Below are 22,765 nucleotides of genomic sequence, written 5' to 3' on the forward strand. Positions count from 1 at the left end.
GCACTAGTAGGCCTGAGGCAACACCCTAGTAGGCCTGAGGCAAACACCTAGTAGGCCTGAGGCCAACACACGTAGTAGGCCTGAGGCAACCATCCTAGTAGGCCTGAGGCAACACACCTAGTAGCCTAGGCACACCACCTAGTAGCCTGAGGCAACACATATGAGAGAGAGAAGAGAGAGAGAGAGAGAGAGAAGAGAGAGAGAGAGAGAGAGAAGAGAGAGAGAGAGAGAGAGGGGGAGGGGAGGATAGAGAGAGAGAAAGGATAGAGAGAGAGAGAGATGAGAGAGAGAGAGAGAGAGAGAGAGAGCGAGAGAGAGAGAGAGGAAGGATAGAGAGAGAGAGAGAGAGAGAGAGAGAGAGAGAGAGAGATAAGGTGAAAAACAGAGAGATGGGGAAGGAGAGAAGAAGAGGAGAGAGAAAAAGAGATCAAGGAGAGAGAGAGAGAGAGATAAGGGTGAAACAGAGAGAAGGGGGAAGAGTGTGAACATGAGAGAGAAGAGGCGTTCTCTAACAGAAAGAGGTAGAGGAGAGGAGAGCAAAATAGTTGTTTTCTATCTCCGTGTGGCTCACACTGAGTGTTATCTCACCAAAAGAGAGGGAATATTTTATTTATTTTTCTTCTGTTCATGTTATCACCACTGATCAAACAGAATAAAAACCTTGTTAAACTTGGGTATTCTTCAATCTGAACTCAACAGTAAAACAGATTTAATCTCAGACTTATTCTTCTTGTGGGACTAGTTTTATTAGGATCCTACTAGTTGTCATAATACCAGTCTGTCTCTGAGATGGGGTCCAGAACTCTTCTACTTGTTCTGGGTGAGTATAACCTTGTATATCTTTGGAACTTGACTATCTTGTGTGTGTGTGTGTGTGTGTGTGTGTGTGTGTGTGTGTGTGTGTGTGTGTGTGTGTGTGTGTGTGTGTGTGTGTGTGTGTGTGTGTGTGTGTGTGTGTGTGTGTGTGTGTGTGTGTGTGTGTGTGTGTGTGTGTTTGCGTGTGTGTGTGTGTGTGACAAATAAATAGAAAGGTGGTATTTCATAAATCATTGTCAGTTATAGTTGAATGGCTAATGAATATTCCAACCATTTACCAACCATGAACCAACCATTTACCAACCATGGATATAGAATGAATGTTACAACCCTATCTAAGACATGTATAAACTACAAGACTATCTACAATTATATACTGAAAAAACACGATCCAGAGCATCCCAAACATGCTCAATGAGTGACATGCCTGGTGAGTATGCAGGCCATGGTAGTTTCTTGACAGTTTTAGTGTGTTTAGACAGTGTTAATACTGTAGTGTGTATATTGTGTAGTGTGTATTTTAGTGTGTATACTGTAGTGCATTCAGAAAGTATTCAGACCCCTTGACTTTTTCCATCATTTGTTTTGTTACAGCCTAACTATAAAATGGAATGAATAATTTGTTCCCCCTTGTCAATCTACACACAATACCCCATAACGACAAGGCTAAAAATAAAAAATAAACGTTTTTTTTTTTGCAAATGTTTTAAAAGTGAAACACATAAATACCTTATTTAAATAAGTATTCAGACCCTTTGCTATGAGACTCAAAATTGAGCTCCGATGCATCCTGTTTCCATTGATCATCCTTGAGGTGACTGAGCAATAGTGGAAAAAGGGCCTTGGTCAGGGAGGTGACCATGAACCCGATGGTCACTCTGACAGAGTTCCTCTGTGGAGATGGGAGAATCTTCCAGAAGGACAAATATCTCTGCAGCGCTCCACCAATCGGGACTTCATGGTAGAGTGGCCAGATGGAAGCCACTCCTGAGCAAAAGGCACATGACAGCCCATTGGAGTTTGCCAAAATGCACCTTAAGACTCTCAGATATTGAGGAACAAGATTCTCTGGTCTGGTGAAACCAAGCTTGGACTCTTTGGCCTGAATGCCAAGCATCACGTCTGGAGGAAAACTGGCACCATCCCTAAGGTGAAGCATGGTGGTGGCAGCATCATGCTGTGGGGATGTTGTTCAGTGGCAGGGACTGGGAGACTAGTCAGGATCAAGAATAAGATGAATGGAGCAAAGTACAGATAGATCCTTGATGAAAACCTGCTCCAGAGTGCATAGAATCTCAGACTGGGGCGAAGGTTCACCTTCCAACAGGACAACAACATTAAGCACACAGCCAAGACAATGCAAGAGTGGCCTTGGGACAAGTCTCTGAATGTCCTTGAGTGACCCAGCCAGAGCCTGGACTTAAACTCGATCGAACATCTCTGGAGAGAACTGAAAACAGCTGTGCAGCAAAGCAGAAACTCCCCTAATACAGGTGTGCTAAGCTTGTAGTGTCATATCCAAGAAGACTCAAGGCTGTAATCACTGCCAAAGGTGCTTCAACACATTACTGAGTAAAGGGTCTGAATACTTATGATAATGTGATATATTTTGTTGTTGATGTAAATAAATGCTATAACATTCTAGAAACCTGTTTTGTGCTTTGTCATAATGGGGTATTGTGGGTAGATTGATGAGATTTTCATTTTATTTAATCGACTGTAGAATAAGGCTTTAATAGTTTTAGTGTATATAGACAGTTTTAGTGTGTATAGACAGTTTTAGTGTGTATAGACAGTTTTAGTGTATATAGACAGTTTTAGTGTATATAGACAGTTTTAGTGTGTATAGACAGTTTTAGTGTGTGTAGACAGTTTTAGTGTTTATAGACAGTTTTAGTGTATATAGACAGTTTTAGTGTATATAGACAGTTTTAGTGTGTGTAGACAGTTTTAGTGTATATAGACAGTTTTAGTGTTTATAGACAGTTTTAGTGTGTGTAGACAGTTTTAGTGTGTGTAGACAGTTTTAGTGTTTATAGACAGTTTTAGTGTGTGTAGACAGTTTTAGTGTTTATAGACAGTTTTAGTGTGTGTAGACAGTTTTAGTGTGTGTAGACAGTTTTAGTGTATATAGACAGTTTTAGTGTGTGTAGACAGTTTTAGTGTATATAGACAGTTTTAGTGTTTATAGACAGTTTTAGTGTGTGTAGACAGTTTTAGTGTGTGTAGACAGTTTTAGTGTTTATAGACAGTTTTAGTGTGTGTAGACAGTTTTAGTGTGTGTAGACAGTTTTAGTGTTTATAGACAGTTTTAGTGTATATAGACAGTTTTAGTGTTTATAGACAGTTTTAGTGTGTGTAGACAGTTTTAGTGTATATAGACAGTTTTAGTGTTTATAGACAGTTTTAGTGTGTGTAGACAGTTTTAGTGTGTGTAGACAGTTTTAGTGTTTATAGACAGTTTTAGTGTGTGTAGACAGTTTTAGTGTGTGTAGACAGTTTTAGTGTTTATAGACAGTTTTAGTGTGTGTAGACAGTTTTAGTGTGTGTAGACAGTTTTAGTGTTTATAGACAGTTTTAGTGTGTGTAGACAGTTTTAGTGTGTGTAGACAGTTTTAGTGTGTATAGACAGGTTTAGTGTATATAGACAGTTTTAGTGTATATAGACAGTTTTAGTGTATATAGACAGTTTTAGTGTTTATAGACAGTTTTAGTGTGTGTAGACAGTTTTAGTGTATATAGACAGTTTTAGTGTTTATAGACAGTTTTAGTGTGTGTAGACAGTTTTAGTGTGTGTAGACAGTTTTAGTGTTTATAGACAGTTTTAGTGTGTGTAGACAGTTTTAGTGTGTGTAGACAGTTTTAGTGTTTATAGACAGTTTTAGTGTGTGTAGACAGTTTTAGTGTGTGTAGACAGTTTTAGTGTTTATAGACAGTTTTAGTGTGTGTAGACAGTTTTAGTGTGTGTAGACAGTTTTAGTGTGTATAGACAGGTTTAGTGTATATAGACAGTTTTAGTGTGTATAGACAGTTTTAGTGTGTATAGACAGTTTAAGTGTTTATAGACAGGTTTAGTGTTTATAGACAGGTTTAGTGTGTATAGACAGTTTTAGTGTGTATAGACAGTTTTAGTGTGTATAGACAGGTTTAGTGTGTATAGACAGTTTAAGTGTTTATAGACAGGTTTAGTGTTTATAGACAGGTTTAGTGTGTATAGACAGTTTTAGTGTTTATAGACAGGTTTAGTGTGTATAGACAGGTTTAGTGTTTATAGACAGGTTTAGTGTGTGTAGACAGTTTTAGTGTGTATAGACAGTTTTAGTGTGTATAGACAGTTTTAGTGTTTATAGACAGGTTTAGTGTGTATAGACAGTTTTAGTGTTTATAGACAGGTTTAGTGTGTGTAGACAGTTTTAGTGTGTATAGACAGTTTTAGTGTGTATAGACAGGTTTAGTGTGTATAGACAGTTTTAGTGTTTATAGACAGGTTTAGTGTGTATAGACAGTTTTAGTGTTTATAGACAGGTTTAGTGTGTATAGACAGTTTTAGTGTGTATAGACAGTTTGAGTGTGTGTAGACAGGTTTAGTGTGTGTAGACAGTTTTAGTGTGTGTAGACAGTTTTAGTGTGTATAGACAGTTTAAGTGTGTATAGACAGTTTTAGTGTATATAGACAGTTTTAGTGTGTATAGACAGTTTAAGTGTGTATAGACAGTTTTAGTGTATATAGACAGTTTAAGTGTGTATAGACAGTTTTAGTGTTTATAGACAGGTTTAGTGTGTGTAGACAGTTTGAGTGTGTGTAGACAGTTTTAGTGTGTATAGACAGTTTAAGTGTGTATAGACAGGTTTAGTGTGTATAGACAGTTTGGCAGTTCTCAGACGTCAGCTTGTGTTATGTTATACTAGGCTTTGGTATGTAGTTTTATGTTATATGTTAAGATAAGATAACATCTTAATATATGTTAGCTACTATGTTATGTTATGCTATAAGTTAGTATATGTTATTGTATGTGTCACTATACTGTATTTAAGGTACGTTCAGGTAGTTATGTTATGGATGTTATGGATGTAGTTCTATGTTCAGGTAGTTATGTTATGGATGTTATGGATGTAGTTCTATGTTCAGGTAGTTGTGTTATGGATGTTATAGATGTAGTACTATGTTCAGGTAGTTATGTTATGGATGTTATGGATGTAGTACTTTGTTCAGGTAGTTGTGTTATAGATGTTATGGATGTAGTTCTATGTTCAGGTAGTTGTGTTATGGATGTTATGGATGTAGTACTTTGTTCAGGTAGTTGTGTTATAGATGTTATAGATGTAGTTCTATGTTCAGGTAGTTGTGTTATGGATGTTATGGATGTAGTACTTTGTTCAGGTAGTTATGTTATAGATGTTATGGATGTAGTACTATGTTCAGGTAGTTATGTTATAGATGTTATGGATGTAGTTCTATGTTCAGGTTGTTATGTTATGGATGTAGTTCTATGTTCAGGTAGTTATGTTATGGATGTTATGGATGTAGTTCCATGTTCAGGTAGTTGTGTTATGGATGTTATGGATGTAGTACTATGTTCAGGATATGTTCTGTTATTTATTACTGTCAGAATATCACTGTTTCCAGGAAGCAACACAGTAACAAGACTGACGCTAGTTGGCTATTTGGAGAGTCCCTGAATGAGTCAGAGCTGGGTTCAAATACTACTCGATATATATTGCAAACAGTTCATCTGGGCTTTATTGAGTTTGCCTTGCGTAATTGAACCAATAGAATAGTGTCTACAGTACAAACCCTGCCCATACAGCACTTCAGACAGGCTAGAAATGAAAGGATCTGAAATATTTTAAATAGTATTTGAACCCAGGTCTGATACGAGGACAGATTTCTCTACTTCTTTGCCTTGACTGAGTGAGCATAGCCTTGCTATTGAGAAAGACCGCCAAAAGCAGACCTGGCTCTCAAAAGAAGACAGGCTATGTGCACACTGCCCACAAAATTAGGTGGAAACTGAGCTGCACTTCCTAACCTCCTGCCCAATGTATGACCATATTAGAGACACATATTTCAGACAGACAGACAGACAGACAGACAGACAGACAGACAGACAGACAGACAGACAGACAGACAGACAGACAGACAGACAGACAGACAGACAGACAGACAGACAGACAGACAGACAGACAGACAGACAGACAGACAGACAGACAGACAGACAGACAGACAGACAGACAGACAGACAGACAGACAGACAGACAGACAGACAGACAGAATGTGCTCAACAAGTCACATAACAATTTGGAAGGACTCACTCTGTGAAGGATTCGTTATGTGTTCAGTGATAGTGATATCTATACATGTTACATGGACTCATTGTGTTCAGTGATAGTGATATCTATACATGTTACATGGACTCACTGTGTTCAGTGATAGTGATACTTATACATGTTACATGGACTCGTTATGTGTTCTGTGATAGTGATATCTATACATGTTACATGGACTCACTGTGTTCAGTGATAGTGATATCTATACATGTTACATGGACTCACTGTGTTCAGTGATAGTGATACCTATACATGTTACATGGACTCACTGTGTTCAGTGATAGTGATATCTATACATGTTACATGGACTCACTGTGTTCAGTGATAGTGATACCTATACATGTTAAAAGGACTCACTCTGTGTTCTCTGGAACAGAGTGCCATTTGGGATGAACAAATAATAACTCTCTCTGTCTCTCTGTCTCTCTGTCTCTCTCTGTCTCTCTGTCTCTCTGTCTCTCTGTCTCTCTCTGTCTCTCTGTCTCTCTGTCTCTCTCTGTCTCTCTGTCTCTCTGTCTCTCTGTCTCTCTCTGTCTCTCTGTCTCTCTGTCTCTCTGTCTCTCTGTCTCTCTGTCTCTCTGTGTCTCTCTGTCTCTCTGTCTCTCTGTCTCTCTCTGTCTCTCTGTCTCTCTGTCTCTCTGTCTCTCTCTGTCTCTCTCTGTCTCTCTCTGTCTCTCTGTCTCTCTGTCTCTCTGTCTCTCTGTCTCTCTGTGTCTCTCTCTGTCTCTCTGTCTCTCTCTGTCTCTCTGTCTCTCTCTGTCTCTCTGTCTCTCTGTCTCTCTCTGTCTCTCTGTCTCTCTGTCTCTCTGTCTCTCTCTGTCTCTCTCTGTCTCTCTGTCTCTCTGTCTCTCTGTCTCTCTGTCTCTCTCTCTCTCTGTCTCTCTGTCTCTCTGTCTCTCTGTCTCTCTCTGTCTCTCTGTCTCTCTGTCTCTCTGTCTCTCTCTGTCTCTCTGTCTCTCTCTGTCTCTCTGTCTCTCTCTGTCTCTCTGTCTCTCTGTCTCTCTGTCTCTCTGTCTCTCTGTCTCTCTCTGTCTCTCTGTCTCTCTCTGTCTCTCTCTGTCTCCCTGTGTCTCCTCACAGGTCTTAATTTCAGTCTGCTGGGGAACCTAGAGGCCAGATATTGTCCCTGGGGCTACACAGCCAAAGGGAGTCAACAATGTGGTGATATGGATGAGTGTAAAGAGTGGGACAGTAACCCACCCTGTGGAAGTAATGCCGCATGTTACAACACACAGGGGAGCTTCTACTGTCAGTGTCTACCTGGGTTCAGATCCACAACGACTGTCCAGTTTACTGCTCTCACTGGGGAGTGTAAGGGTGAGGATTATAGTGTGTGTGTGTGTGTACGTGAATATTACATGTCAAGGTAACAAACCATTACTTGGTCTTATCTGTGCAGTACTGAGAGTTTGTAGACCATGTTAATGATCATCAACTGTGTGTGGGTGTGCGGGGGGGGGGGGGGGGGGGGGGGGGGGGGGGGGTCAGGGAATAATGATATTATTCTATATAAATTGTGTTAAATTAGCTGTGTCAGTTCTGGAATACACACTGTCTTGAGGTCCTGGAGGAGAGATTATGGAATCACTGGAGGAGAGGTTAGGGATTCACTGGAGGAGGGATTATGGAATCACTGGAGGAGAGGTTAGGGAGGTAAAGCTCCGCCTTATCTCAGCTCACTGGTCGCAATGGCAACACCCATCCGTAGCACGCGCTCCAGCAGGTATATCTCACTGATCATCCCTAAAGCAAACACCTCATTTGGCCGCCTTTCGTTCCAGTACTCTGCTGCCTGTGACTGGAACGAATTGCAAAAATCGCTGAAGTTGGAGACTTTTATCTCCCTCACCAACTTCAAACATCAGCTATCTGAGCAGCTAACCGATCGCTGCAGCTGTACATAGTCTATTGGTAAATAGCCCACCCATTTTCACCTACCTCATCCCCATACTGTTTTTATTTATTTACTTTTCTGCTCTTTTGCACACCAATATCTCTACCTGTACATGACCATCTGATCATTTATCACTCCAGTGTTAATCTGCAAAATTGTTATTATTCGCCTACCTCCTCATGCCTTTTGCACACATTGTATATAGACTCCCCCTTTGTTTTCTACTGTGTTATTGACTTGTAAATTGTTTACTCCATGTGTAACTCTGTGTTGTCTGCTCACACTGCTATGCTTTATCTTGGCCAGGTCGCAGTTGCAAATGAGAACTTGTTCTCAACTAGCCTACCTGGTTAAATAAAGGTGTTCTCAACTAGACTACCTGGTTAAATAAAGGTGTTCTCAACTAGCCTACCTGCTTAAATAAAGGTGTTCTCAACTAGCCTACCTGGTTAAATAAAGGTGTTCTCAACTAGACTACCTGGTTAAATCAAGGTGAAATAAATAAAATAAATCAAAAAAGGGATTCACTGGAGGAGAGATTATGGAATCACTGGAGGACAGATTCACTGGAGGAGAGATTATGGAATCACTGGAGGAGAGGTTATTGAATCACTGGAGGAGAGGTTAGGGAATCACTGGAGGAGAGGTTAGGGAATCACTGGAGGAGAGGTTAGGGATTCACTGGAGGAGAGATTATGGAATCACTGGAGGAGAGATTATGGAACCACTGGAGGAGAGGTTAGGGAATCACTGGAGGAGAGATTAGGGAATCACTGGAGGAGAGGTTAGGGAATCACTGGAGGAGAGGCTAGGGATTCACTGGAGGAGAGGTTAGGGAGTCACTGGAGGAGAGGTTAGGGATTCACTGGAGGAGAGGTTATCACTGGAGGAGAGGTTAAGGATTCACTGGAGGAGAGGTTATCACTGGAGGAGAGATTTTGTAATCACTGGAGGACAGGTTATGGATTCACTGCGCTATCACCATGTTTCCATCTCTCTACAGACCTCGATGAGTGTCAGGGGAAAGTACAGCTTTGTACCAGCAACACCATTTGCCTCAACACCATCGGGAGCTTCAACTGCCAATGCAAACCTGGTTTCAAATTCTCTGCTTATGCTGGGCACTGTGAAGGTTAGTCCAACATGAGGGCATCATTGTATGTTTGTCTTCTCTTGAATGAATGATTGACTGCTTCAGCTGGAAACATCACTACATACTGTGTATATTTTGTGTATGATCAAGGACAAAACAGAGTGAAACCCTCTTTCCTACACCCCTTCTCTCTCTCTCTCTCTCCCCCCTCTCTCCCTATATCTCTCTTCCTATCTCCCTCTCCCCTCTCCCCATTCTCTCAGTCTTACCCTCTCTCTCTCTCTCTCCCTCCTCTCTCCCTATATCTCTCTTCCTATCTCCCTCTCCCCCTCTCCCCATTCTCTCTCTCTTACCCTCTCTCTCTCTCTCTCTCTCTCTCCCCCCTCTCTCCCTATATCTCTCTTCCTATCTCCCTCTCCCCCTCTCCCCATTCTCTCTCTCTTACCCTCTCTCTTTGTCTCTGTCTCTCTCTTTCTTTCTCTCATTATCTCTGTATTTATCTCTGGTCCTCTTGTAGACATCAATGAGTGTAGCGACAGCAACAGCTATGAATGCCACGTTATCAGCTACTGTACAAAAACCATGATATTATTCTATGTAAGTTGTGTCAATGTGATTATGTGTATTTACATATTCATGTAGAGGAAACAGCAACAGCCGAGTGAGAGGCTCAGGTCTCAGTTTAGATTGTCTGTGCGTGTTTGTGTGCTTGTCTGTATGTGTGAATCCTACATGTCAAGGAAACAAAACGTTACTTTGCATTATCTTCTCTGTTCTGTGCCATATTTGTAGAGCGGTGATTCCCCAACTTCTCCTCTAGAAAAACAGAAAGTCCTCTTCTTTGAAGTATTCCACAACTAGCACAGCTGATTCTAATGGTCACCTGATCATCAAGCCTTTCATTTGTTAAATCAGCTACATTAGTTACATCAAATACGTGGAGAGGATAAGGAGAGGTTAGGGAATCACTGGGGGAAAGGTTAGGGAATCACTGGGGGAGAGGTTAGGGAATCACTGGGTGAGAGGTTAGGGAATCACTGGAGGAGAGGTTAGGGAATCACTGGAGGAGAGGTTAGGGAATCACTGGAGGAGAGGTTAGGGAATCACTGGAGGAGAGGTTAGGGAATCACTGGGGGAGAGGTTAGGGAATCACTGGGGGAGAGGTTAGGGAATCACTGGAGGAGAGGTTAGGTAATCACTTGAAGAGAGATTAGGGAATCACTGGAAGAGAGGTTAGGGAATCACTGGAGGAGAGGTTAGGGAGTCACTGGAAGGAGAGGTTAAGGAATCACTGAATGAGAGGTTAGGGAGTCACTGGATGAGAGGTTGGGGAATCACTGGAGGAGAGGTTAGGGTGTCACTGGAGGAGAGGTTAGGGTGTCACTGGAGGAGAGGTTAGGGAGTCACTGGAGGAGAAGTTATGGAGTCACTGCCCTATCAACATGTTTCCTTCTCTCTTCAGACCTCGATGAGTGCCAGGAGACACCTCAGGTTTGTGGCAGCAACACCAGTTGCCTCAACACCTTCGGGAGCTACCACTGCCAGTGCCAACCTGGGTTCAGATTCTCTAATCACACTTTGATGGTGAGTTCTGTTGATTGATTGATTGATTGATTGACTGCTTTAGCTTGAGACATCACTACATACTGTACATATGTATGTATGGGCAGAGTTAATAGAGTCCATAAAGACTATAGCATTTATGTTTATATAGACTATTGAGAATATGGATTCAAAGGGACTGAAGATGCCTTAGTGACAATAGATACTAAAGAGACTATAGGGACAATAGCTACTAAGGCAACCACTGAGACTAAAGCATTTATGTTTCTATAGACTATTGAGACTATCGATACTGAGGGACTATAGATACTAAAGAGACTATAGGGACAATAGCTACTAAGGAATCCACTGAGACTAAAGCATTTATGTTTCTATAGACTATTGAGACTATCGATACTGAGGGACTATAGATACTAAAGAGACTATAGAGACTGTAGAGGAACCGCAGAAGAAGGTAACGACAAGAGAATGGTTGAAGATGCATAAGGAGTAACCCGAGGGGATTCCTGGGTGTGTTGGGGAATAGTACAAAGGGAATGTGGATATGAGTGTTGAAATGACAGGTTAAGATGATTGACATTTGGATATTAAGAGATTGAAATGTGGATATTAACACATCGATATTTGGAAAATAATTGGTAAGCTGAAGTATTGAATTTGGGATAATAAGAGATATTATTTGTACTGAGTGAATGAGAGCTTTCAGGGGTATTAATATTGGTTTGAAATAGGTGTGTGTATGAATGAATAACTCAACCAGTTCTGTCCACTGGTTTGAAAGAGGTGTGTGTATGAATGAATACCCCAACCACTTCTGTCCACTGGTTTGAAAGAGGTGTGTGTCTGAATGAATACCCCAACCAGTTCCAGCCACTGGTTTGAAAGAGGTGTGTGTCTGAATGAATACCCCAACCAGTTCTGTCCACTGGTTTGAAAGAGGTGTGTATCTGAATGAATACACCAACCAGTACTGTCCACTGGTTTGAAAGAGGTGTGTGTATGAATGAATACCCCAACCAGTTCTGTCCACCGATTTGAAAGAGGTGTGTGTATGAATGAATACCCCAACCAGTTCTGTCCACTGGTTTGAAAGAGGTGTGTATCTGAATGAATACCCCAACCAGTTCTGTCCACTGGTTTGAAAGAGGTGTGTATCTGAATGAATACCCCAACCAGTTCTGTCCACTGGTTTGAAAGAGGTGTGTGTATGAATGAATACCCCAACCAGTTCTGTCCACTGGTTTGAAAGAGGTGTGTGTATGAATGAATACCCCAACCAGTTCTGTCCACTGGTTTGAAAGAGGTGTGTGTCTGAATGAATACCCCAACCAGTTCTGTACACTGGTTTGAAAGAGGTGTGTGTTTGAATGAATAACTCAACCAGTTCTGTCCACTGGTTTGAAAGAGGTGTGTGTCTGAATTAATACCCCAACCAAATCTGTGAGCTGAGTTTTTAACATTATATAGGGATTCTGCATGATGTGAAGATATGAAAAGAGAGAGTACTATTACCAAATATACTGTATGAATATTATACTCAGGTACTAGAGATGTGATGATGTAACAATGTATGTAGAGTATAATGGTTTACTAGAGATGTGATGATGTAACAATGTATGTAGAGTATAATGGTTTACTAGAGATGTGATGATGTAACAATGTATGTAGAGTATAATGGTTTACTAGAGATGTGATGATGTAACAATGTAGGTAGAGTATAATGTGTTACTAGAGATGTGATGATGTAACAATGTATGTGGAGTATAATGGTTTACTAGAGATGTGATGATGTAACAATGTATGTAGAGTATAATGTGGTACTAGAGATGTGATGATGTAAATATGTATGTAGAGTATAATGGTTTACTAGAGATGTGATGATGTAACAATGTATGTAGAGTATGATGGTTTACTAGAGATGTGATGATGTAACAATGTATGTAGAGTATAATGGTTTACTAGAGATGTGATGATGTAACAATGTATGTAGAGTATAATGTGGTACTAGAGATTTGTTAATGTAATATGTTGTTAGTGGCTTTCAGAGAGCACTTTAATAATGTGGTGTCTTAGTATTTTGAAGTGTTTTTGAATACAAGGTCATACGAGGAAAAGAGGAATTGAGACTCATCATATTAGAGGCTGTCATCTGTTGTTTGGGTTAAAGATAAGCTTCCTGTGGACAAATAGATAAGCTGCCAGTGAAAATGAACAGAACTCACTGAACTCAAACAGGCTGTAAGGGACATTTGGGACAGAAAGAGTAGACAGTACAAGTCAAAAGTTAGGACACGCCTACTCATTCAAGGGTTTTCTTTATTTGAACTATTTTCTACTATCAAATAACACATATGGAATCATGTAGTAACCAAAAAAGTGTAAAATAAATTTAAGTAGCCGCCCTTGCGTTGATGACAGCTTTGCACACTCTTGGCATTATCTCAAACAGCTTCATGAGGTAGTCACCTGGAATGCATTTCAATTAACAGGTTTGCTTTGTTAAAAGTTCATTTGAAGAGGCAGGGGTGGTATACAGAATATAGCCTTATTTGGTAAAAGACCAAGTCCACATTATGGCAAGAACAGCTCAAATAAACAAAGAGAAACGTCAGTCCATCATTACTTTAAGCCGTGAAGGTCAGTCAATGTGGAACATTTCAAGAACTTACTTTAAGCCATGAAGGTCAGTCAATGTGGAACATTTCAAGAACTTACTTTTAGCCATGAATGTCAGTCAATGTGGAACATTTCAAGAACTTTAAAAGTTTCATCAAGTGCAGTCACAACAAACATCAAGCACTATGATGAAACTGTCTCTCATGAGGACCGCCACAGGAAAGGAAGACCCAGAGTCACCTCTGCTGCAGAGGATCAGTATTATAGTTACCAGCCTCAGCGATTGCAGCCCAATTAAATGCTTCACAGAGTTCAAATAACAGACTCATCTCAACATCAACTGTTCAGAGGAGACTGCATGAATCAGGCCTTCATGGTCAAATTACTGCAAAGAAACCACTACTAAATGACTCCAATAATAAGAAGAGATTTGCTTGCACCAAGAAACACAAGAAATAGTCATTAAACCGATGAAAATTTGCCCTTTGGTCTGATGAGTCCAAATGTGAGTTTTTTGGTTCCAACCGCCGTGTCGTTGTGAGACACAGAGTAGGTGAACTGATGATCTCCGCATGTGTGGTTCCCACCGTGAAGCATGGAGGAGGAGGTGTAATGGTGTGGGGGTGCTTTGCTGGTGACACGGTCTGTGTTTTATTTAGAATTCAAGGCACACTTAACCAGCATGGCTACCACAGCATTCTGCAGCGATACGCCATCCAATCTGGTTTGCACTTAGTGGGACTATCATTTGTTTTTCAACAGGACAATGACCCAACACACCTCCAGGCTGTGTAAGGGCTGTTTTACCAAGAAGGAAAGTGACAGAGTGCTGCATCCGATGACCTGGCCTCCACAATCACCCGACCTCAAACCCAATATACATGGTTTGGGATGAGTTGGACTGCATAGTGAACGAAAAGCAGCCAACATATGCTCAGCATATGTGGGAACTCCTTCAAGACTTTTGGAAAAGCATTCGAGGTGAAGCTGGTTTAGAGAATGCCAAGAGTGTGCAAAGCTGTCATGAAGGCAACGGGGGGCTACTTTGAAGAATCTAAAACATAGATTATATTTTGGTTTGTTTAAAACTTTTTTAGTTACTACATGATTCCATATGTGTTATATTCATAGTTTTGATGTCTTCACTGTTATTTTATAATGTTGAAAATAGTAAAATAAAGAAAAACCCTTGAATGAGTAGGTGTGTCTACACCTGCATTGCTTGCTATTTGGGGTTTTAGGCTGGGTTTCTGTACAGCACTTTGAGATATCAGCTGATGTACGAAGGGCTATATAAATAAATTTGATTTGATTTGATTTGATTTGTCCAATCTGTGGACTGGTTCTGCATGTCAATGCAACAGGTTCAAAATGATTAGATTACAAGAAAGGAGCTGGGATTGTTTACTTTAGAAGGTGCCTATTCTACTTAATGGGACACTGTATCATCTGAAGTGTCTGAAGTATGATTCTGTTTAATGGGACACTGTATCATCTGAAGTGTCTGAAGTATGATTCTGTTTAATGGGACACTGTATCATCTGAAGTGTCTGAAGTATGATTCTGTTTACACATGGTTTCATCAAGACTTCTTGCCCAAGATGCAATAAACTCGATTAAGATGAAGACTTTTAGCACTAATTATTAGATTTAGATGAAGACTTTTAGCACTAATTATTAGATTTAGATGAAGACTTTTAGCACTAATTATTAGATTAAGATGAAGACTTTTAGCACTAATTATTAGATTAAGATGAAGACTTTTAGCACTGATTAATTTTCTTTCTTCCAGAACTGATGGAAAGTCCAATATCATGTTTTCTGATGAGTTTACCAATGATTGTGTCACGTCTGCTCCTGCTCCCCCTCTCTGACGCTCGAGGTTGCCAGGCGGCTCATCATTACTCACACCTCTCCCCATCGTTACGTGCCCCAGCGCTTCATCGGACTCACCTGGACTCCATCACGGCATTGATTATCTACCCTATATCTGTCACCCCCTCCAGTTAATTTTCCGCGTCTGCATTGATGCTGTTTTGTTTCTCCTGTCCAGACGCTGTTCCTGTTTTTCATGTCTGTTAACCCATTAAATATTCATTCCCTGTACTAACTACATTTCCTTTTCAAAGACTTGCTGAGGCATTTATCAGTTAGTGACACTGTAGTAATATACAGTATAAAGATACCTGGATCAGGCTGTTTTTTAATTGATTTTATTGAACCTTTATTTAACTGGACAAGTCAGTTAATTAAAAACAACATTTTATTTACCATGATGCCCTAGGAACAGTGGGTTAACTGCCTTGTTCAGAGGCAGAACAACATATATATTTTTCTTCCAGCTCCGGAGATTCAATCTAGGAACCATTCGGTTATTGGCCCAATGCTCTAACCACTAGGCTACTGCCGCCCCTTAGGATACCTATCTCCCTGCTGTTAACCTCTCTTGGGTAGGGGGCAGTATTTTCACCTCCGGATGAAAAGCGTGCCCAAAGTAAATTGCCTGTTACTCAGGCCCAGAATTTAGGATATGCATATAATTAGTAGATTTGGATAGAAAACACTCTAAAGTTTCCAAAACGGTTAAAATAATATGCCTATGAGTATAACAGAACTGATATGGCAGGCGAAAACCTGAGAAAAATACATCTAGGAAGTGGAATTGTTTTCATGTGGCTGTTTTTCAACTCAATACCAATAGAGAATCCAATGGGTTTGGAATCCGATTGCAGTTCCTATGGCTTCCACTAGATGTCAACAGTCTTTAGACATTGTTTCAGGCATTTATTTTGAAAAACGATGTGTGAAAAGCCATTTTGGTCAGAGGACAGAGGAAGTTTGCAGACCTGATTTGGCGCACTCTTTGTTATTTTTCCTTTCTATTGAAAACGGTATTGTCCGGTTAAATTTTTTATTGATTATAAATACAATTAACAACCTGAGGATTAATTATAAGTGTAACTGGGAGTCTGTAAGTGCAACCATATGAAGATCATCAAAGGTAAGTGATTAATTTTATCGCTATTTCTGACTCCTCGACTTGGCTGGTAATGATTGTATGTTTGTTTTTTTACATGGGGCGCTGTCCTCAGATAATCGCATGGTATGCTTTCGCCGTAAAGCCTTTTTGAAATTTGACCACAGGCTCAAACGCAGTCAAAACAGGCAGACAAAAAAATCAAAATGATATCCGTAAAGTACATAGAAACATGTCAAACGATGTTTATATTCAATCCTCAGGTTGTTTTTAGCCTAAATGATCTATAATATTTCAACCGGACAATAACATCGTCAATATAAAAGGTAAACAAGAAATGCACTCTCTCGGGATTGCGCATGAAAAAGCTCTGCGACACGGTAGGGTCCACTCATTCAGACTGGTCTTACTCCCTCATTTATAAGAATACAAGCCTGAAACGATGGATACTGTAATGGCATTGAATAGAAAACTACAAAATCCCCCCCAAAAATAATTCCTGGATGGATTTTTCTCAGGTTTTCGCCTGCCAAATCAGTTCTGTTTTATTCACAGACACGATTTTAACAGTTTTGGAAACTTTAGAGTATTTTCTATCCAAATCTACATGCACATATATACATCTATATGCATATCATATCTTCTGGGCCCGAATAGCAGGCTGTTTAATTATGGGCATGCTTTTCATCCAAAATTCTGAATGATGCCCCCTACCCTAGAGAGGTTAAGAAATGTACTGAAACCCCCAGTGTAAACCTTGTACACAAAATGTTTGAAATGTTTGAAACGTCTTTTAATATTGATTATGAAGTACTGGGACAGAATGGGGAAATAAACACTTAATAGGGTTGAATGACCTCCGACCTCTATTCTGCCTTTCTGGTGAGGCCTAATCACCCTCACTAGAAAGGCTAGAGACATTGGGTGAGATTTAAATGTAAGATGTAAACACTGATAATTAGTAAGAAGATCATAAATTAAATCAGATGGGTCACATACACATGTTTTATCAATAGTCCTATGTGTGATTCAGACCATGAGGAGGAGAGAGAGAGAGAGAGAGAGAGAGAGAGAGAGAGAGAGAGAGAGAGAGAGAGAGAGAGAGAGAGAGAGAGAGAGAGAGAGAGAGAGAGAGTGCTGCCCCTGAATGAGGGAAACCTGTCTCCAGTCCATATTATTATATCTTGAATTACCTTATGGGATACAATTATTTCCTTATGGAGTTATCAAGGTATGTCATTTGACTGTATTTGTTATTCTGATTTGTTTATGTTTTACTTAACCGGCAGTGTTGTTATTGTTTTGGACGCATAAAACACGATGTGAGTCATGTGTCAAAAGGGAAGAAGTGCATTGTGGTTCTTGTTATTGGTTGTTGTTTGAATTGTGGTTTTTGTTTTGTTTGTTGTATGATGTTTTGTTTGTTTTGTTTTTGTCTTGCTTCAACAAAAAAAATCTCTGCAGATTGGTTCTGCTGTATGGTCGGGATTTCTCCCTAAGGGTTAGCCCTCTACCAAACCTGACCCTGTAACTCTGCAGTGAGGTCGTCAATGTTACAGGGGAGTATAAGCCAATTTGATCAAATGGTTTTAACAGTGTGTTGTTATTCTATTTGACATTTGTCTTAGACATTTCTATTAAGAATATTGGCAGTGGTAATAATTTGTCATACAGTAAATAGTTTATCTGGTTTCAGGCTTCTATTTGGAAAAACGACGTGTTAAAAGCCATTTTAACAATTTTAAATATTTTAACAATAGTTATCACAGTGTAATACAAGGAGGGAAAGTGAGGGAAAATGTTGCTGTCTGAAGAGGTAGCATTGAATTGTACACAGCATCTCCTCTCACTCTATCTTGGTTCGTGCAGGTGACTGTGACCTCCTCCTCAGACCAATTGAAAGTACGCCCAGAACATTGTTCTGGGAACCAAAAGGAGTATCTCAGTTTTAAGGTCCCAGATTTGAGAGAAGAAACCTTGTTAGTTATCAGTCAGTCAGTCACTTGCAGGAACCAACGTTGATGATGAATAATGAATCATGTAAATCATGCTTACATTAATTGTTTGGATAGCCGTATATAAGAGAACTAACGGGACTGTCCCAGCAGAGCTCCTGACCGATGTGTACTATGCATGAAGTTTGTTGGAACCTCTCCAGCTTGCTGATAATAAAGAATGATTCATTTAAGTTTGACTTTGAGTCCCTGGTGGTAATTTCCACGACAACGCAGATAATATTATGTTGTCACATCAGCACGGCAATGTTTGTAATGGATACCCTGTTTGGTTTGTGCAAGTGTGATTGATAGGTGAGACCGGCATGTTTGTGTGTCCGTGTGTGTGTGTTTGTGTGGCTGTGTGTGTGGCAAGGGATCAGCATGCTTTGTGTGTGTCCACTACAGATGAGGATGTGTGTGTGTATTTGTGCATCCGTGTGTGTTTGTGTGTGTGTGTGTGTGTGTGTGTGATGCGAGGATCTCAGCTAAGCTTGTGTGTGTGTGTGTCCACTACAGATGAGGATGAGTGTGTGTGGGTTCCCTCGGTGCGCAGCCCTCTGGGCATGTGCACAAACACACCTGGTCGATACACCTGTCTGTCAGGGCTTAGTAACAACAGTAACAACACTGCGCCCGGCACAGATGAGACGGCTGAGGCCATGCTAGCCTTGACCCCTGAACCTGCCCTGACATCTGACCCCCGACCTCTAACCCCATGACCCCTATCTTTTGGCCACATTCCAATCCAGACGTCTGCCTGAACTCACAGCTGTACCCATCACGTGATATAGCAGTAATCTGATGCCTGACTGAGCTGTAAGTCCAGAACAGACTGTGGGAGGAGCACAGTACTACATAGAGCCATGACTACATGGAACTCTATTCCACAGTACTTCATAGAGCCATGACTACATGGAACTCTATTCCACATCAAGGAACTCACGCCAACAGTACAGTTTGAATAAACAAGAAATACACCTTATGGAACAGCGGGGACTGTGAAGCAACATAGACAAGTGCATATAAACACAAGATAACATACACAGTATACACTCATGTACACATGGATTTTGTGTTGTAGATAAGTGGTAGAAGAGTAGAGGCCTGAGGGACACACTTAATATGTTGTGAAATCTGTTATCAATGTATTGTAATGTTTTTAAAACTGCCTTCATTTTGCTGAAAGAGGAAGAGTAGCTGCTGCCTTGACAGGAACTAATGGGGATCCAGAATGAATACAACTACAGCTACATAGCACACAGCCATTGGTTGAAGTAATGCAACGACTGCATTGTAGTCGGACTTGAACGTGACCCCGTACCCTAAACAAGTTTGAACTATGACCCTAACACATCGTCTTGCATGCGGCAGAACTAAGACTCGGGGTGCGTCCCAATAATCCCTCCTCTCTCATGAAGTGTACACGTGTTCACTTTCCTTCACTGAACTCACACTAGAATGCCTCCACCAATCCAATGCTTTTAGTTTTGAAGTAGTGAACAAGTGTACACTTCAGAGGAAAGGAGGGAGCAGTGTCCTCGAGTGGAATGTTTCTTAATATTTTTTATAATTTCATAATTAAGCAAACTTTATCATTCGTTGTTGTTATATTACACTCTAATGTGATATAAAGTGTAATATTGGAATGAAACTGACATGGTACATGTGTCTTATATTTAGACAGTCAAATAGTGATGGATCTCTCAGAGAAAACGATGCAGAGGAAATATATGACATTTTAAATGCGGTCCTCCGGACCAGGTTGAAGATCAAATGCGGCCCACTTGGAAAAATGAGTGTGACCCCCCTGATCTAGACTGTTAGAGAGGTTACTACCCTCACTGATCCCCATGCTACTTCCTCAAACAGAGGTTACTGTTGTGCCACTGCAAACCGCCCCATAAGGACAGGTCTAGGTTCAGTTACTGTGTAAGCCTGGATAATGATGATCAGTAAGGGACTATGTAAACTGATCTGAGTGTGGTGCTTATATTACAGTAGGGACTTTCCTCTGTTGCTGTAGATACCGTTATTCCACTGGCAGCTTCCTCTTTGTAGTGTTGAGGCCCAAATGAAACCCTATTCCCTGTATAGTGCACTACATTAGACCAGGGCCCTATTCCCTGTATAGTGTACTACATTAGACCAGGGCCCATAGTGCACTGTATAATAGGTTGTCATTTGGGATGAATGCCAGGATGGTTACCATGGTAACATTTTTAGCACTAGTGTGCTGTGGGTTTCTGGGTGTTTTAATCTCCACCTCAACTTCCTCCCTGTCTCATGTCTTCATTTATATCTTAGTTAGTTGGTATCTGATGGTTAACATGGTTACCCATGGCAACAACTTGGATCCACTATGAACATGATAAGGATGTGACAGTTTTCATTTGTATGTGTTGTGTTGTGTTGCGGTGTATGGTGTGTTGTGGTGTGTTGTGTTTTTTGTGTTGTTGTGTTGTGGTGTGTTTTGTTGTTGTGGTGTGTGGTGTGGTGTGTGTTGTGTTGTTGTGGTGTGTGGTGTGGGGTGTGTGGTGTGGTGTGTGGTGTGTTGTGTTGTGGTGTGTGTTGTGGTGTGGTGTGTAGTACTGTGCGCCTCCCATAGGCTGTTCTGGATTTGGGGACTGTGAAGAGACCTCTGGCATGTCTTATGGGGTATGTATGGCTGTCTGAGCTTTGTGCCAATAGTTCAAACAGACAGCTTGGGGATTTCAACATGTCCAGTCATCTCATAAATACAAGTAATGAGGAAGTCCATCTCTCCTTCACTCAGAGCCAGGAAAGTTTGACGCACATATTATTAGTGTTCGCTCTCTGTGTACATCAGAAGGCCAGCCGTGCTGCCCTGTTTTCAGACAATTGCACTTTTCCTACAGTAAGTCCCTCTTTGTGGCACCTGACCACACGACTGAACAGTAGTCAATCTGCGTCAAAATTAGGGCCTGTAAAACCTGCCTTGTTGACAGTGTTGTTAAGAAGGTAGAAACTAGGTCCTGTAAGACCTGCCTTGTTGATAGTGCTGTTAAGAAGGTAGAAACTAGGGCCTGTAGGACCTGCCTTGTTGACAGTGTTGTTAAGAAGGTAGAAACTAGGGCCTGTAGGACCTGCCTTGTTGATAGTGCTGTTAAGAAGGTAGAAACTAGGGCCTGTAGGACCTGCCTTGTTGATAGTGCTGTTAAGAAGGTAGAAACTAGGGCCTGTAGGACCTGCCTTGTTGATAGTGCTGTTAAGAAGGTAGAAACTAGGGCCTGTAGGACCTGCCTTGTTTACAGTGATGTTAAGAAGGTAGAAACTAGGGCCTGTAGGACCTGCCTTGTTGATAGTGCTGTTAAGAAGGTAGAAACTAGGGCCTGTAGGACCTGCCTTGTTGATAGTGTTGTTAAGAAGGTAGAAACTAGGGCCTGTAGGACCTACCTTATTGACAGTGTTGTTAAGAAGGTAGAAACTAGGGCCTGTAGGACCTACCTTATTGACAGTGTTGTTAAGAAGGTAGAAACTAGGGCCTGTAGGACCTACCTTATTGACAGTGTTGTTAAGAAGGTAGAAACTAGGGCCTGTAGGACCTACCTTATTGACAGTGTTGTTAAGAAGGTAGAGCAACACTTTATTATGGACAGACTTCTCCCCATCTTAGCTGCTGTTGTATCAATATGTTTTGACCATGACAGTTTACGATCCGGTGTTACTCCATGCAGTTTGGTCACCTTCACTTGCATAATTTCAACATTATGCATTTGAAGATTATTTGAAGTTTAGGTTTTAGTGAATGATTTGTCCCAAATATAATGCTTTTAGTGTTTGAAATATTTAGGACTAAATGATTCCTTTCCTCCCATTTGAAAGTAACTGCAGCTCTTTGTTAAGTGTTGCAGTCATTTCAGGCTCTGTAGTAGCTGACATATATAGTGTTGCAGTCATTTCAGGCTCTGTAGTAGCTGCCATATATAGGGTTGCAGTCATTTCAGGCTCTGTAGTAGCTGACATATATAGTGTTGCAGTCATTTCAGGCTCTGTAGTAGCTGACATATATAGTGTTGCAGTCATTTCAGGCTCTGTAGTAGCTGACATATATAGTGTTGCAGTCATTTCAGGCTCGTAGTAGCTGACATATATAGTGTTGCAGTCATTTCAGGCTCTGTAGTAGCTGAACATATATAGTGTTGCAGTCATTTCAGGCTCTGTAGTAGCTGACATATATAGTTGTAGCAGTCATTTCCAGGCTCTGTAGAGCTGACATATATAGTGTTGCAGTCATTTCAGGCTCTGTAGTAGCTGAATATATAGTGTAGCAGTCATTTCATGCTCTGTAGTAGCTGACATATATAGTGTTGCAGTCATTTCCAGGCTCTGTAGTAGCTGACATATATAGTGTTGCAGTCATTTCAGGCTCTGTAGTAGCTGACATATATAGTGTTGCAGTCATTTCAGGCTCTGTAGTAGCTGACATATATAGTGTAGCAGTCATTTCAGGCTCTGTAGTG

The 22,765-nt window shown here is 40.8% G+C and overlaps 1 protein-coding gene across 1 annotated transcript; it reads left to right on the forward strand.

Annotated features, from left to right (window-relative positions):
• The first annotated feature begins 479 nt into the window (after positions 1-479).
• On the forward strand, positions 480-18,481 carry LOC116370092 (adhesion G protein-coupled receptor E2-like). Its single transcript, XM_031819697.1, has 5 exons — positions 480-820; positions 7,225-7,461; positions 9,042-9,170; positions 10,594-10,715; positions 15,103-18,481. The coding sequence occupies exons 1-5, from the start codon at positions 790-792 to the stop codon at positions 15,106-15,108; spliced, it is 525 nt and encodes a 174-aa protein (XP_031675557.1). The 5' UTR covers positions 480-789; the 3' UTR covers positions 15,109-18,481.
• Positions 18,482-22,765: the final 4,284 nt, after the last annotated feature.

This window comes from Oncorhynchus kisutch, unplaced genomic scaffold (assembly GCF_002021735.2).
Source record: "Oncorhynchus kisutch isolate 150728-3 unplaced genomic scaffold, Okis_V2 scaffold2457, whole genome shotgun sequence".
Lineage (NCBI taxonomy): Eukaryota > Metazoa > Chordata > Actinopteri > Salmoniformes > Salmonidae > Oncorhynchus > Oncorhynchus kisutch.